Source organism: Drosophila kikkawai, chromosome 3L (genome assembly GCF_030179895.1).
Source record: "Drosophila kikkawai strain 14028-0561.14 chromosome 3L, DkikHiC1v2, whole genome shotgun sequence".
NCBI lineage: Eukaryota > Metazoa > Arthropoda > Insecta > Diptera > Drosophilidae > Drosophila > Drosophila kikkawai.
This window is the reverse complement of record NC_091730.1, coordinates 25,259,012-25,275,450: the sequence shown is the minus strand read 5'-3', so window position 1 is coordinate 25,275,450 and position 16,439 is coordinate 25,259,012. Positions and strand designations below refer to the sequence as shown.

At 43.2% G+C, this 16,439-nt stretch overlaps 2 protein-coding genes across 7 annotated transcripts; one reads left to right on the top strand and one right to left on the bottom strand.

Annotated features, from left to right (window-relative positions):
• Positions 1 to 6,137: 6,137 nt before the first annotated feature.
• stv (BAG domain-containing protein starvin) lies at positions 6,138 to 11,977 on the top strand. 5 transcript variants are annotated; one of them, XR_011444754.1, is made up of 4 exons: positions 6,138 to 7,022; positions 9,532 to 10,868; positions 10,929 to 11,453; positions 11,521 to 11,977. XR_011444754.1 is itself a non-coding variant. In XM_017181151.3 (4 exons), exons 1-4 carry the CDS (start codon positions 6,771 to 6,773, stop codon positions 11,245 to 11,247), a joined length of 1,836 nt encoding a protein of 611 aa, XP_017036640.1. In that variant the 5' UTR covers positions 6,139 to 6,770; the 3' UTR covers positions 11,248 to 11,977. The 5 variants fall into 5 exon arrangements, 4 of the variants coding, with proteins under 4 accessions (XP_017036639.1, XP_017036640.1, XP_017036641.1 ...); XM_017181151.3 differs by having other exon boundaries at positions 6,139 to 7,022; positions 9,532 to 9,631; positions 9,704 to 10,868; positions 10,929 to 11,977; XM_017181154.2 differs by lacking the exon at positions 6,138 to 7,022 and adding an exon at positions 9,117 to 9,281 and having other exon boundaries at positions 9,532 to 9,631; positions 9,704 to 10,868; positions 10,929 to 11,977.
• On the bottom strand, positions 11,960 to 14,739 carry Abp1 (Actin binding protein 1). Of its 2 annotated transcripts, XM_017181156.2 has the most exons (6): positions 14,659 to 14,739; positions 14,078 to 14,585; positions 13,552 to 14,003; positions 13,310 to 13,486; positions 12,796 to 13,253; positions 11,960 to 12,727 (listed from the first exon to the last, which is right to left on the bottom strand). In XM_017181156.2, the coding sequence occupies exons 2-6, from the start codon at positions 14,330 to 14,332 to the stop codon at positions 12,495 to 12,497; spliced, it is 1,575 nt and encodes a 524-aa protein (XP_017036645.1). In that variant the 5' UTR covers positions 14,333 to 14,585; positions 14,659 to 14,739; the 3' UTR covers positions 11,960 to 12,494. The 2 variants fall into 2 exon arrangements, with proteins under 2 accessions (XP_017036645.1, XP_017036644.1); XM_017181155.2 differs by having other exon boundaries at positions 14,078 to 14,734.
• Between the last annotated feature and the right edge of the window lie 1,700 nt (positions 14,740 to 16,439).

Genomic DNA, 16,439 nt, shown 5'->3' with positions numbered 1-16,439 from the left:
CAGGCCGCAAGGAACGCAGTGAAAATTGTGAAGGAAAGTAAAAACGAGCTGCAGCCGCCGCGAGAGTTGAGTGTCCTGGAGACGGGCGCCAAACAAATCGGCTCGAGCGTTGGTCACAGACTGAGCACGGCTCCCGCTGAGCATGGCCACGAAAGCGCTCGCCAGGACTCGGAGTCGGACTTGAGCGGCAGCGATGGCCGCGGGTATGAATGGAAATGCGCCGAGTCTGCGCCTTGCCTGGGCGCCAAAATTAAAACTCACTCAAAGCCCAGCGTGGTACGAGAGCCGCGAGAGTAATTCGCTTACAAAGGAGCTGCGAGAGAGTGCGTAAAAACCTCTGATTCAGTTATATAATGGAGGGGGCGAATGGCAAGGTTTTTGTGTATGGTGTGGCACCTGGCGGTGGGCAATTAACGCTCGAACAATAATCAAAGTATGACCCCAAAATCCATAACCACCGCTTGCAGAGACGTTCATGGGACGGTTAATTGGGCCGATGTTGGGTAGAATAGCACTTATATATTTACTACTAACGAAGATTAGCGCTTAGTGGGGACAGAAGCAGTCCTGTCACTTTGTAATTACCTTTCCAGACAAGAGGAACAACTTCAAAACCTTTTTTTGTACATATTCCTTTTTGCAAGCTGATCTATTGCACATTGTTTTTGTAAAATGGAACATAAAGATAAGAATCGAGAAAAAATTCCGTTAGATTTGTTCTATTTTTATGTTTTATTGATATTTTTTCACATATGCAGCTCGTTTTGGCCGATCACTGAAATAGCAGTTTTTAATTTTCTTTCGCAAAAAGTGCAGAAATTTCTTTTAATTTTGTGCAAAATGAGTTTAATTACGGTCGTTATTATAGTTTATACTATAATACACCTAAATCTTTCAAATTGTTCTTTTAAAATAGTTTATAAGTCATAAAATATGAACCGAACCCAAAAAAACCGAGGTACGATTCGCAAAACCACAATTATATAGGCTCGACGCGTACTTCGCTTCAGCAAAGCTCGTCCTTTTGCATCCTACAGGGATATATGAGCGGGAATTGACATGGGAATCAGTCATGGGACCATTCGCCGGGGACTTATTGAATAAATTTTAGATTCGCGAAGTCCATGGAAAATGTCACTGCTTCGTTACAGGCATATCAAGGCCAGATCCGAGTTCGCCAATAGCCACTTGAACTGCCACTATTCAAATGGCGTAATATCCTTTGGACAAATGACTCCAAACTGGTTTTATTTGGTGGAATTGGACAAGACAATATGTCCGTCGACCTCCAAATACATAGTACCCCCCAAACCATACGCTGAAGACAGTAAAACACGGTGGCCTAAAAATCATGGTATGGGTATACTTTTCATACAACGTTGTAGGTCCCGTATATATGATCGGTGGGATCAAAGACCATTATGTTTATGTCCAAATATTAAAAACTGTCTTGCAGACGTATCCTGATGAAAATATGCCATTAATTTGGACATTTCAGCAGGACAGTGACCCTAATCATACCAGCAAGGTGGCCAAGGAGTGGGTTCTTAATGAAAAAGTGGATGCACTGTCATGGCCTGCACAGTCCCCGGATATTATTCCGATCGAAAACTTATGGGGGACATCAAGGGCTACGTATTAAAGAAGTTTCCGACTTCTAAGCCGCAGCTTTGGCGATTTGTGCAGGAGGAATGAGACCATAATCCCCTCAAGCGTTGCTAAGACTTGGTGGACTCCATGCCACCCAGGTATGAGGCTGTGATAGCTTCGAAATGCTATTTAACAAAATATTAGATCATAGTTAATTAGAATTTAAGAAGAAATAGGTTTCTTATACGATATTTTTAAATTTATGAAGAATTTTAGTTTTTCACTGCTATTTCAATGATCGGCATAATATAGACCTTTCTTGTTGTTATTAGCTATATCTTCTATAAGGTTTATGTTACCTAAATTAAATGATTGTGGTATTGTTAATAATTAAATACACTAAGCCTTTATGAAAAAATTGTTTATGAAAATAGCGTTTGTAACAGAATTTTCCAATCTTGAACGTGCAGGTCCGTGGGCACTGCTATTTCAGTGAACACAGCTGTACATATATTCTTAATCAGCATCAACAGACGATCTAGTCATGTCCGTCTGTCCGTTTCGACCATATAGTAAAAAGAATAGAAAATTTATAGAAAGGAAATTATAACTACTCTGCTTTTATTCATCCTATTTTTGTCTACTTCGAGAGAATGCCGTTTTGTAAAATTAATTTATAATTTGTATAGATATTAAAGTTGTTATTAGAAATAATTTATAACTTATTACTTTGTTTTTGATCAGCATATATAATTAACTTTTATATTATATTAGATATTTAAACATAAAAAAAATTGTGTTTTATACGAATTAGTTTTTTTTTTTAATGTTTTTAAAATTCTACAAAATATTCTGAAGGCTGACTTTAGATGATTAAAAATGTTCATTTAGAACATATGGTACATATACACCATAAGAACATAAGAAAAAGGTCCAACTACCTATAAGATTTGTAGGTGGCTGTACAATTCGAAATACATTAATGACAATTACGACACGAGAAGCCACAGAAATTAAACTTCAAGCATCAGATGCTCGTTTTGGAGACATCGACTTAACAGAAACTGTGACAAAGAGCTCCAATACTACGGATTCCATCGATGTAAGGACTCTAAATGTCAATGAGCTGCTACAAAGAAAAATAGAACTGTTCCCGAAGGACACATTCAGGCTACCACATAGTCTTGCACCTATTGAGCATCATCATATCGCCATTTATGTTGGACTAATATTCATAATGGTTATTAGCATCATTCATTTCGTTAAAAAATGGCAAGTAACTCACCAAAATCAACGAGGCCATACCACGTCTGCAACTATGGCTACTCTCGCAAGTCAACCGTTTACAGTCAACATTGATGATTGTTGAACATCCGTTCAACGGGCGGGAGAATGTACAATTTCGTCAAGAAGATAATTGCTCGCAGCTGCCACCAGCCATCTATTGATAAGATTGCATCTGGACGCTGCCCATCTACCTAAATAAACTCGGGAAACTCGCGATACCCGGGTCACGCAGGTCCGCGCACACATGTGTGATTACGGGTCATAAACAAGAATCCCGCGATCGGTCACGTTCTTCACACCATTTGCATGCAGACGTCACAGGAATTAGTTATCTAAGTAGTTCCCATGGCTGTATCCAGCTGTTTATGTTTTTATAGGATAAACCCATGTAACCCAAAAGTAGACCTAAGTAAATACCCTTTGACCCGAAAACATGTATATAAACCCCATGCAGTATCCAATAAAATCAGTACGAAAAGAACTCTTTGCGTATTCACTTCTCCGCAGCCCAATTTGTATTGTACTTATTGCGGCGACCATTGCCACTGGTACTGAACCTGAGGCACGCAACTAAAACCATTTCAGCATTAGGATTTATTCTGAATCCGCACAGTGGCTCTGTCAAGTATTTAGTAGTCTTATCTAATTTTCGATTTGTTGATGTGGTACTCGTTAATATCACTTGAAATCACTCTGGATTTGTTAATATTTTGAATGTTCATGGTTTTTTGTTTGGAATTAGACTATTTCCAAATATTGCTTGGATCCTGCAACGTAATGATACTCAGTACCACAGGGAATGGATGCCTACAAAACTTTTCAAGAAATCTGTTCCTGTAGTTTTATAATGGCATTTATCTAGTTTTGACATTAACATTATTAAAAGCAGTTTGCTATATTATAGGTCGAAAGATTATTGAAAAGTTCAAAAACATTGAGCTCCTGTACTCGAAATAGCAGGCTCTTTGTCCAAATTAACTCTTTAATTTGATTACATCTCAATTTTTAACCAGGCTAAATGTTATACTTTTTATTATTACGAGATTTTTTCTAAACAGAAGATTAATATTAAGCAAAACTAAATTTAATTTTATGTATAAATACTTATGACGTAAACGTGTATAAATACTTTTTGAGTTGCTTCTACATAAGATCAAGCTTCTCGAAATCGATCAAAAACAACAAGAATAACAACTAAAAGAAGTTGGAATGTGAAACTTATTGTTCGCCGAATGCTGTATACCCTTGCAGTTTTCAATTAGATATAAATTATATTTTTTCATTTTTACGGGTTTACAGTTTTACATTCACAGCTTCGATCCAATCCTGAAATAGTACAAAATGGCCATATCTCAAAGTAGATGAAAATACGACTGTTACAATTTTTCTTCTTCTGAGTTGCATACTTCTGACTAAAATTATAATACCATGGAAGGGTATAAAAATAGCCTCATAAATTAAACTAAAAAGAGAGTTTAGATTAACTTTAATTTAATAAAATGTTTAATAGTTATCTGAATGAAATTTTGCTCTTCTATATACTCTCACTGCTATATATGTCGGAACGGGCCGGATCAGACGACTATCATATCATATAGCTGCCATACAATAGTTCGATAAATTTTTTGAAAAAAATTATAACTTGGCTGTTTTTCAACATTTTTGCACAATTTTTGAGATATGGCCATTTTATATTAATTCAGATTTTCGGTTTTAATTTTATGAAAATAGCACGACTATATCTTATAGCTGCCATACGAACGATCGGGAGATTAATATGAAAAAACATTTTAACTTCGTTGTTTTTCAAGGTATTTTCATATACTCTGATATATAAGGTTTTTTTTATTATTGTAGAATTTTGGTATAAATTTCATAAAAATCGGACAACTTTATCATATAGCTGTCATAGAAGCGATCGGTAGATGTAGAGAAAATGTAAAGCTGGGAATGTAAAACTGTAACTGTCAAAATGTAATGAAACTCTGTTTTGTGTGTGTTTTCAACATTTAAATTTATAATATATGTACATACATATACTTCACTGCGTTGCAAACTTCTGACTGAAATTATAATACCCTGCAAGGGCATATAAACTCCTATATAAACCACTATTTTTTAATGAATATGTTGTTAAATTAAATGGAACTTTTAGTTTATTTAATAAATACATTTAAAAATTTTTTGAAATTCTTGAGCGAATTACCTTTGAGCCACTGTATGGATTCGGAAATACCCGACAAAGAAAATTAACATGACGAAGGTTTTATACCCTTTAATATTTTTTTGCTGTATTTACATATTTATGGATACTGATCAGGAATGTCGAGTGTTGAAGATCATGTTTAAAATAAATACACATGCACATATTAAAATATAGATTGTTTATGACACATCCACATATAAAAAATATATAGATTATTTATCTAGTCTCCCAAATGTGCTTTCAATTGGATGACTCACAAGATATGTACATACATATGTATGTACATACGAACATAAATTTGTAAGTAAGGCGAACGGCTGGCCAAACAAACTGACGTTAATCAGCTGATTGGTGGGCGACACTGGGTGGCTATAGAAGACTTTCTGTCGCTGGCGAAGTGCGCGCAGAGTATTGCAAAACGTGGATCATTAGTCACTGATCGATTGATTGGACTCGTTAGTGGGCGACGACAACTGCTTACTGGCTCTGCTTTTGTTTCTCGTATCGTATCTCTTTTTTTCAATTGCACTTTGGCGGCAATGACGATGAAGATACATATGTATCTGCATACATCTGTACATCAGTACGTGTACACACGAGAATACGTGTGCTGGCGAACATGTAGGCGGCCCGACAGGCTTACGGTTCTAGAAGCCATGCGAATGCCGCCGAGGAATGCGTCTCAGAGAGCCGCTCTCGACCAACTTTCTAGCCCAATAGCCACATCCGTCTATTTATAAGTCTGATGTGTGTGTATCTTTGCAATGATCGGAGCACCCAGAGAGCGGGAACTGGAGCGCCGTCCCGATCCGGAGAGCGCGGAGCGAGGCCCGAGACCCGTGAGACAGTGTGGAATATTTACCAATTAAGGCCTTAAGGAAGCCAAGCAAAGCTTACACGGGCACAGGAACACACACACTTGGCCACACTGGCCTGACATGGCCCTCGGAGAGGCCCAGAGAGCAGCGCCGAGAGCGCCACATTGGGGCTGGCTAACTGCTAAAGGCGTACGGCGAATGGCGAATGGAGACGATGGCGCTCAGTCGACGAACAACTTTGGCAGCGTGAAGACGCCGTGGACGCAATCGCCGTGGATGTGGCAAACAACAGCGAACAGCAACAAATCATAGTGTGTGCGCCAGTGTGTGTGGGTCGGCGGCAATGTGCATAAATAAAAAATCTATATATATTTTAAATTGAATTTAGAAAAGCGAACGCACACACACTCGAGAGAGCGAGAGCGCGCGGCAAAAGCTTGCAGCGGAAATACTGAAAGGCAAAGTGGAAGTAAAAGTGCCTGTGTCTGTGTGCGGCCGCTAGAAAGTGTGGCCAAAAGTGACATCACACTCCGGGGCAGCAGAGCTGCGATAGCAGGAGTAACAGGAGTACATCAGCGAGAAATCGCGCGCCGCCTCGCGGAACATACCAGAACGAGAACAAGTCGCACGCGTCGTCGCTCAAGGTGAGCCCGCGCAACCGCACACCACCCCGCTCCCCGCCCCCGCTTACTAGTCGTCGACGCGTCCCGTCCAAAAATTAATCTCAACAACTGGCACGACAAATAGTCGCCGACGAAAAGTCAGAGCCAAGTATCAACGAAAGAAATAAATAAAAAATTGTCGCTACGCAGCGAGGCGCTTTGTTAAAACGAATTCGGTAGTGGACGAGGTACGGCAGAAGCAGCGAGATGAAGCCCACTGTGATGACCCCCAGCCAGGCCCAGAGCAACGCCGGCGCCAACGGGGCCCCTGGTGGAGGCGCCGGATCGGGTGTCAACATACCCGTCAACCGGGAGTACGTCGGCGGCGCCTACGGATCTCCCCAGCAGCAAGCGACGCATCAGCAACACCCCCATTTCCAGAGTCCCCAAGCGACGTACGGATCGCCCAGGCAGCAGTTCCAGCAGGTTCCCCCCAGCCAGCAGCAGCAGCACTTTCAGGTGAGTAGCCGCCAATGGCCGTTCGGGCCAGGGGAATGAGAGAGCTCCAAGGTTGGCGCCAGGCAAGGTCGTCTCCTCCAGATTCGGCCCCAACCTCGACCTCGATCGCATGTTTGTGTCATTGTTTTTGTTGCTCGCTTTTGGTGCGGAAATTCACACAGTGGAGCTTCTCCAAAGGGGACACCTTCTATGAAATCGCTTGGTTCCCCTTTTAAAATCTTTACTTGAAAGCAATGTAAAGGCATACCTTTTATTTTCTTTGCCATCAAATTACTATAATGGCAATAAAAATAAAATTCACAATATATTTATAGTTAAAAAAAGGTTTTATCAGGATAACTAAGTTTAAAATTCTATTGTTTACTTGATACTTGATTTATAGCCTTGTCTATTCCTCAAGTCCAGCCAATTTTAAAAAAGGAGCAAAAGTTGTATTGTTAAGAATCAGAGCGGGAAAATATTCCCAATAATTATGAGCAGATAAAGTATCAATCAATGCCTTTTCGGCTAAATATATCTTAAAGAGTCAAGCAAAATGAATTCTTCATATCTTAGGAAAAATTAAATACTTCATAAAATTGTCAGAAAATTATATAAAAAATGAACTGAGTCAAAAATGTTAGCTTTGGCCTCTTATAAAATCATTTTGCCATTCTGGTAATCTTCTCGAATATGTACGGTGATGTAGAGTAATTAATAATTACTAATTATTACTTTGAATGTAAGAATGAGTTTATATTTTCTTGATCAGAGGCCGTAAATACTAAGTTTTGAATTTGGCGATACCCATGGACATCAAGTTACTTTTTGGATTTTTAGCTGTATGACTTTAAAAGCTTTTATGTCGGGAGCTCTTTGTTGACCAATTTCGAATCAGCAATTGAAAATGCTTTCTTTTATGTATTTATGTATATATGTACGTCTATTTCGCTGCGACACTGAGCAGAATATCTATATAAATTCTTGAATATTCTAGAATATATGTACATATATGCATATATATAAACTGGCGGGCACACTTACCGCGATGGAAATGCTGAAGATAATAAATAAATACAAAAAAGCATCATTAAACAACGCCAAATAAAAGGCAGGAATTGCGTAAATTTACTCAAAATCTGAAAAGCAGTTGCTGTCAGTCTTTCTGGGGGGGGGGGGGGGGTGAATTCTAAAGTTGTTTCCCTCTTTCTCTCTTGGACCGGCCAACGGTGCGTATGATTAATGCCGCAACACTTGCGGAATTTTACCAGAGTCAAAAAGTACAGCTGTTTTTGGGGGCCTAATCTAATAGTCAGCCATCCAAATCTATCAAGAACAAATGGTTGAAAATATTTGAAAATTTCTAGAAGAAAACACACAAGTGGCGCTCGCTCTGGCAAGCGTTCTCTTTCCTCTTTTTCGGCGTCGAGTCTCTCAGTCTGTGTCGCTCTTGACTAAGTTCTGTGTACGACTGTGATTTCCACTGTAGGCGAACAGTAATATACAGACATATGTGATGTAGCTGCCCATGTGTGTGCACATCTCTGAGTTGTCTAATACGAATCGTAGGCGGTGTTTTGTTGCTCAACTTTTGGCCAACCTATGCGGGGGCCAACGAGATGCGTCGATGACGTTGACGTTACTTTGAACGTCATCCGCAAGCTTTTACAGTGGGATGGTCGAGAAGAACCGTGAAGAAGGCAAAATATGTAAAATTTACTCAATTCCCAGCTAATTAGACCATATGAATGTATTTTCTCAAGAATAAATTTTTCATTTTCATATTACAGCCTATTAATCTATGTTTTTAAAATAAATCTATTCTTGATCGAGCATAAAATGTTCATCAAAAAATACAAGTTAAAATAAAACCTTTTTTTGCTTCCTACAATAAACACATATATGTATGTACATAGCTGTGGTTTCCCAGAAATCGTGTGCTTCATACCCCATACCCAATGCCCTTTCATGGGAGACACTCCAAGTGAGACTTGAACAAAACTCTGACTCTGAGAGAGAAACTGCGAGAAGCAGCCAGAACGAGCCAGCAGGTCCGGGAGTGGGCGACAGCCGCCTTAAAAGACCTTCTGCGCCGGCTACTCGCCTCATTCGCAGCCAAACAATCGGACAAAGTGCGTCACGTAAGCGAACGGAAATCGCAAACTGAGAGCCAGACAAAGCGGACTGACCGCAAAACTACGAGTAGCGAAATAATTGTCGAGCAGCAGTGCTCATTGATAAAATAAACAAATTAAGTCGGGTGCTTGAAAAGACGGGAAGGTAGGCTCCACTCCCTCCTCCATCGTTCTCCAACAGCTGTTCATTCACTTCGCATTGACATCACTCGCCATTCGAGCTAGTTGTTGTCTTTTTTGCCCACACAAACACACCGCCTGGGGCTCTGAGTCACCTGTTATTTATAAACAATTCGCCCACTTTGCCAAACAATTTGCACTTTTCCTGCCCTCCCTTACGTTCGTACTTATAAAGCTCAACCTCTCTCTCTCTCTCTGTCTCTCTGTGATTGCAGCCGACCTTTGGATTCGAACCGGACATGGACATGGATAATATGTTTCCGCGCTCCCACCTGGGCAGGATGCATGACCCCTTTGCTGGCTTCGGCGACTCACGTAAGAGGAGCAGTTTACACGGTCCCAATGCTCATGCTGACGATGCCTTTCAATCCTATTTCGACGACGCAGACTTCGGTTTTCCCAGGTTTTCGACGATGGGGAGACGTGGCCGCATGGCCGGAGGCACCAACGATCACATGGAGCACGAGGACGACTTCTTCAACCGACTGCCATCGGAGTTCCGCCAGTATATTCCTGACGGATTTGGGGCTAGACGTGGAGGCGCTCCGGGCGCCAGTCATGTGGCCCAACATCCGCCGCAACAGCAGCACCCTCAGCAATATCCCCAACAGTCATACGGCGCATACGATGTGCCCCCGCAGCAAATGCCGCAGCCGGGATACGGTGTACCCCCACAGCAACAAGTGCCGCAGTCCCCCTCCAAGCGGCTCTGCGATGCTGCCATCCAGACTGAGGATCCCGCTGGGCGCTCGGAGGTGGACTGTGCGCCGTCGGCCAACTTGAGCCAACATGGACTGCGCAATACTGTCGACATGGGCGTTAAGAGTGCCGCCGAGCAGGACATGGGACTGCGGGCTCACTCCGCCCCTCCACCAGAGCAGCAGCAACAGAACCTGCAGTACCAGCAGCAGCAACAACATCAGCGTGCAATGCCTTCGCCTGGAGCTCAGCAGCAGCAATTCGCAACCCAGACCAGTCCGCCAATTCAGGGACACCAATATCCAGGGCAAAAGCAGCCGCAGCCGCCGCTCAAGTCTTACTATGCGCCCCAGCAACAGACACATCCCCAACAGAAGCAGCAGACTCCTCCACCGGCCCCACAGACTCCTGGCGGCACAAATATACGCACTATTCCCATCTTCGTAGAAGGTCGCACGGAGCCCATTATCAACGCCCACAAGGAGATCCCCACCCAAAGTGCACCTCCCAGTGCCCAGGAGGGTGCTGAGACACAGGCCCAGTCTCACTTCGCGCAGCAACAGCGGCCCACGCCACTGAACACTCATCAGGAGTTGCCGGCAGGAGTTGCTGCTGAGGGAGCCGCTGGCTTGCCGCCGCAGACACCGCATACCCTAGACTCAATCAATAAGATCCAGGACATTCAGCGCGATGTACTGGAGCTAATGGGCAAGGTGGAGCAGTTCAAGGGCACCCGCCAGGACAAGGAATACGTCTACTTAGACGAGATGCTGACGCGCAACCTGCTCAAGCTGGACACCATCGACACGAACGGAAAGGATAGCATACGCCTAGCCAGAAAAGAAGCCATCAAGTAAGTCCCCCCAACGACGATGGTCAATATTTGTTGACTAACGCAGCCTTTTCGTTTTAGATGCATTCAGGCGTCGATTAATGTGCTGGAGGCCAAGGCCGAGGAGAACGCGCGGGCAGCGTCGGGGGCAGCAGCTGCAACATCCACCGCAGAAGAGCCGGTCCAGACGGAGGCAGCTGCTACCTCAGACTCTGTGGCGCAAGTTGCGGAGCCAGTGACGCCACAGCCGCAGGACGCAACGAAGATCCAGGAGCCCATCCCCCTGCCGCCGCCACCAAACACCGCAGTGCCAGAGACCAGTGGAGCAGTGCCTGCAGAGCAGGTCGCCGCTAGCCAGAATGTCGCCCAGACAGGGACGACCACATCGACGTCGGAATGATGAACACAGCGCCTCTACAAAACAACCGTTTCGAAGCAGCTACGAAAATTAACCAAATTTAAGTGACAGGGAGGAGATCGACACGACTCATTTGGACAGACTTGACTTGACAGGATTCGGAGTGGATCAGAATGAAAACGGAGCTAGCAATATGCGTCCTTGCTAGAAATTCGCAGCAGGATGCACACGCGACACACTCGTACTATGTAAGCATGCAAATCTCATGTGACAGCAGTGTTGAGTGCGACAAACACTCATCCCACTCATCCTCAGGCGTCATGCACCCCATATGTAGAATAGGCTAGTAAGGAATTTGATATTGAGAAAAGTGCCTGCATAAACGTAATTCGGAAGTTAACATAACGAAGTGATTTTGTTGTAATTCGTTTGCCCCACATGCATCTTAAAGAGCTGATTATGATTAAGCGATATATCACCATGATGATAATTTTGAAGCCGAGTCCAGTTTTTATACGTATTTTGTGTCAGACAGCCGCCTAGGGACAGCAAGTGGCCGTATGATCTCATACAAATCTACAGCAATTGTGCTTGGTTGCTACCGCCACTTACACCCAAAAACACACCAACATCACCAACGGGGCACCACTTACGGCTTTGCTGCAGTTAAATTGTTAAACAAAGGAGAAAACAAAAACTTGTGGAACAACTAAGATTAAACTATTTATGCTACTAATTAATGCGAGAATAAATGTAGATATTGTTGACCAAACTTTTTATTGTTGCACAATTACCAAAATGTATTATCGAAAGGTTAAATAATGTTTATCGGTATTCCAATTACAATATGCATACAAAAAGCCCCGGATCTGGGATGGAGCGCATCTTAAATACTGACTGAGTGGCGAGACCCTATATATTAGATATCTTAAGAACATTTTAAAAGGACGCAACACGGCTTCTGCAAGCAAAGCCAAAACAATGGTATAATATGTATGTATACACAAGTGGGAACAACAAATGAATGGTATGGTTGGCAGGAGTATACGATATATGTATATATGTATGTATGTATATGTGGTAAAAAACAGAGGCGTGATGTACGATAAAAATCTTATAGTCGCATATAGTCATCGTTGAATCTCTTTTAGGTGTATCCCATTATTGTTCAAGAGTGTGTAGTACGGGCAAAGTGTTTAAGTAGCTATAGTCCGGATCTAAAATGCAGGGGCTAAAAGCTGCCTGCTGTTGGTGTAGATTTCCCAGCTGCTTGGCAATTGGAAACTCGCCTAGTTTATTATCTCGACATAGTTTGCCGGAAACAGTCCATAGGTTCCATCAGGGCCCAGGCCCTGCCACCATCCTTCATCGATTTGATCGATATGTGTAATGACATCGCCCGGATCGAACGTAATCTCCGACTCGTCGGCAGCCTGGTAGTCGTAGAGAGCGCGGGCTCGCAGACCCAAATCGCCGAGGCTCTCCTGACAAATAAAATCGTCTTCGTTCACCAGATCCGTCACTGCAATATACGGTTAGTAGCTGGGAAGTAGCTAGTTGAATAGCAGCGCACGGGGACGCGAAACTCACGGGCATTCCTTTCTAACGTGGTAAGGCCGCTGGTCTTCGTCGATTGAGACTGCTGCACAGTGACCGACACTTTGGTGCGGACTTCCTCCTCCTGCTCCTGGTATACAGCCGTGTCCGTTTCATTGGAAGACGTGGTCTCATCGGGGGACTGCGACTGCAGTGAGTTTGTTTTGCTGTGCGGCGACCGCTTGATGGTCGAGAACTGCTCGCTCTCGTGGGCCAGCGGCAAGTCGTCCACCGGCTGGGTCTCCTCCGCCTCGGCAATTGTCGAGACAACCTCGGCGGCCACAGGAGCAGCAGAAACTGATGCGGGAGTCTCCACCGGCAGCGGTTGGGTGGGAGACACTGCGCGTGGTGGCGAAGGCACAGATGCGTCTTGAGGCTGATTTTGGTTGAATACGTTTATCCTCTGGGCAATAGAGTTGCGTGCGGGTTTCGCTGGTGGTTGCGTGTTGAGCCTGTACTCCAGATGAATAGCTTAGTTAGGGATAAGTTAGGTAAAATGCCATCTTACTTTGACTGGAGCTGGCCCTCACTGGTATGCTTGGTGAACATGGCCTTGGCAGCACCGACACGCGAGCCAATCAATTCGCGGGCTTCCTGGTTTCTTGCTTGACGCATGCGCTCCGCGTCTGTCAGATTATTGGCAAATCCTGGTGCAGTTTTCTCCGGACTAAGTGGCTGCGGGGAGCTGTGAACAAAACCGCGCATTATACATAGATCAATGTTAGACATGTTAAGGAATGTTTTGCTCACGTTTTTATGGGGACATGGGCCGGCTGGAGCTTAGTGGTACTTATAACCAACTTTTCTCGCTCCTTATGCTCCTTCTCCTCGCGGCTGCGTTGTTCCAGCTCCAGCTTTTGCAGCTCTACGCGCTTTGCTTCTTTCTCCGCCTCCAGGCGCCGCTTTTCCTCGGCCTCCTCCTTCTTCCAAAAGTCTTGCATGACACTGGCGTTGAGCTCTTTGGTGGGAATGACTCTGGTATAGTTGGTTCCGACCGGCGCCTTCTGCTCCTCCAATACTCCACGCGGCTCTTTAAAGCTGTAAGCTGAGCTCACTGTGCTCAGCTTCTTGAGGAGCCGTTCCAAGTCGATGTCATCCTCGTTCCGGGCATTAATAGTCAGGTGGGCCCCTGAAAGCATATTTCCTACGTCGCGGATGTGGTTGGCACAGGTGCCTTTGCGTAGCACAGGTGCGCCCTCTCCCTTTGGATGGGATATCGGGAAAAACAAACAGAGTGAGATTACGCGTGCGGCGATAAGATTGCGCGCTTACTCACCTGCCAGTTGATGAGTAAGTACTTGTTGAGGCCAGTTTTTGGGTCCTCTATGCGGACGAAGGCGTACATGATCTTGCCGCTGTTAAGGTCTTCCGTCAGCTCCTCCACTCCGCCGTCGCCGGTGCCCACGACCTTCAGTTCGTTGGTCTGACCCTCGTAGCCGAACAGAGACCAGTTAGTACCGCTCTTGTCGTCCAGCACATCCTTCCAAGCGGCCACGATCTGCGACCGATTCTTTTCGAAGCTAACGGCCATGGCACGCGTCTAAACAACGACCTGGAGCAAAGAAATCTTCGCCAGCTTTCACTAGCAGCCGTATTTGGGTGCCTTCGACTTCAAGTGAAAGCCAATGTCCCACGACAACTCCCAATGTTTCCCAGTCTTTGATTGAAAGCCAGACTACTGCAGCCGCTTCGCAAGCACACACACAACCAGCAGCAGAACAACAAAAGAATGTCGGGCGATTGATTTTCCCAGAAACTGGCGACAAGTCCAAAACTTCTGTTCTCTGCAAAAAGTGTTTAATCAACGCCTGAACTTGGTTTCTAATATTGGGCGAATTTGCACTTTATTATTCATACAATTTGGATTAATTTTCTATTAACTACTCGCGGGCGGCGACCTACACAATTTTTTGGACCAGCATGACCGCTCCTGAATCAATTAAATATACCAACGTCCGCTTAAAAAAATACTAAAAAATACAGGCAGTGATTACACTAGTCGGCACAATTATGTTGACAAAACCGCCCTGCTCAAAATCTTCGAATAACGGTGATAATCGATGAGCAAAATAAAGAAGGTAGGTTTATCTAAATGCATGCCAAATTTTATGCTGGTTACGATAGAATTTACTTTCTGCTAATAGGAAAGCATGCGGCATCGAGTTTTAACGTGGCATAAGTATTTTGACAAACCTATTGTGGATATGTTCTTAAGGGGGGGGGGGGGGGGGGGGGTGGTAAGGTATTTAATTTTTTTTTTCGTAAATTTTTTTTTTATTTTTTATTTTTAAAGATCAACATCTTAAGAATATTGTGTCCAAGTTTTATATCGATCAGAGTAAAATTGACGAAGTTATGCGGAGTTGAACGAAGGTCGGTTGGTGTTCAATGCATGAGAATCGCAAAGTTTAAAGCGCTAACTTCTTTGGATAATTCTACAGGTATTCACGTCGAGCTTTTTTTAATTTTTAATTTTCTTATATTTTTTATTTAACAAATTAACTTAATTTTTTTTGTCAAAAATCGGGGTTTTGATAAAATTTTGATAAAAAATAGAGAAAACATTTTAAAAATAAAAACTCTTCGTGAATACCTCGGGACACTTATCCTTTAACGAATGAGGTATAATTTTTTTTAGATCGGATGATCCTGTGGACTGTGGATGTACACCGCAAAACAACTTTTTTTGGAGGCGACTCGGGAGATTCCCTATAACTTCTCTACCTCTAAATATTTTTCAATACAAAATTTATTAAAAATTATTCAAATGTTGTGTTATTATATGGTACTTAATTCATTAAGCTAACTTTAGCCATTCCGCCACAATAATTTTTTGAAAAGTGGCCTTTTTTGCATCGAATTAACCCCCCCCCAACACCGCGAAAATGTAAACAAACTTGGCGAGGAACAGGTGAAATATGGTATTTAAAATGTGGCGCCAAAGCTACAAGCATGCCCAAAATAGTTGTTGGCGTTTTTTCTGTATATTCTTGCCCCAATACGTCCCCAATTGTTACTATTTAATATAAACCGCCTACCTCTACCTTATTTTAAAGATTTTGGATGCCTATACCACCTATAGACACTCTTCGGAATTTGCTCTTTGTTAGAGAAAAATCATTAGAGAAACTCAAATTCCTCGTCATCTAATTAATTTTAAGTTTGTGCGGATAAAATCTGACGCAATCTGTGCTTTTGCGGTTTTACACCAGCCAAAATAGTTGGTAAATGCTTCATTTCAATTTTGCAACACAGCCTTTGTTAACGTTTTCTTGAGCCACAGCTGATCGATCAGCTGTTCGGATGCGGATGCACTTTAACGCAGCTCTGTGGGAACACGAGTTTCGCATCTGCGAAAAATCCCAACCGTTCCTCTCAAATGCGCTAAGTGTGAAGACAGTATTAATGATTGAAAATATCGTATTAACAATTTATACGGGAACAGCTGTTTTCAGTTGCCGATATTTTCAGTTATTCACTCCGAAATTAATGAAAATATCCACGATGTGCCGCGATAGTTTTTCGATATTTTCAGTCGTTAAGGGAAATCTTCTAGAAACCAGTATTTTTTTCGATTTGGCGATAGTTTCGCATGAAGTGACGTGCCGGCGTGATTCGCTCACGCTGTCCCCCGATTG

Bases quoted from the DNA above. Each gene is read 5' to 3' on its own strand.
- Abp1 (XM_017181156.2), bottom strand. From the start codon at position 14,332: ATGGCCGTTAGCTTCGAAAAGAATCGGTCGCAGATCGTGGCCGCTTGG. The intron at 13,487-13,551 runs GTGAGCAAAACA...TTTTGTTCACAG, and splicing joins GCCCATGTCCCCATAAAAAC to CTCCCCGCAGCCACTTAGTC. The intron at 13,254-13,309 runs GTAAGATGGCAT...TCTGGAGTACAG, and splicing joins GAGGGCCAGCTCCAGTCAAA to GCTCAACACGCAACCACCAG.
- stv (XM_017181150.2), top strand. From the start codon at position 6,771: ATGAAGCCCACTGTGATGACCCCCAGCCAGGCCCAGAGCAACGCCGGC. The intron at 7,023-9,531 runs GTGAGTAGCCGC...CTGTGATTGCAG, and splicing joins AGCAGCAGCAGCACTTTCAG to CCGACCTTTGGATTCGAACC. The intron at 10,869-10,928 runs GTAAGTCCCCCC...TTTTCGTTTTAG, and splicing joins GCCAGAAAAGAAGCCATCAA to ATGCATTCAGGCGTCGATTA.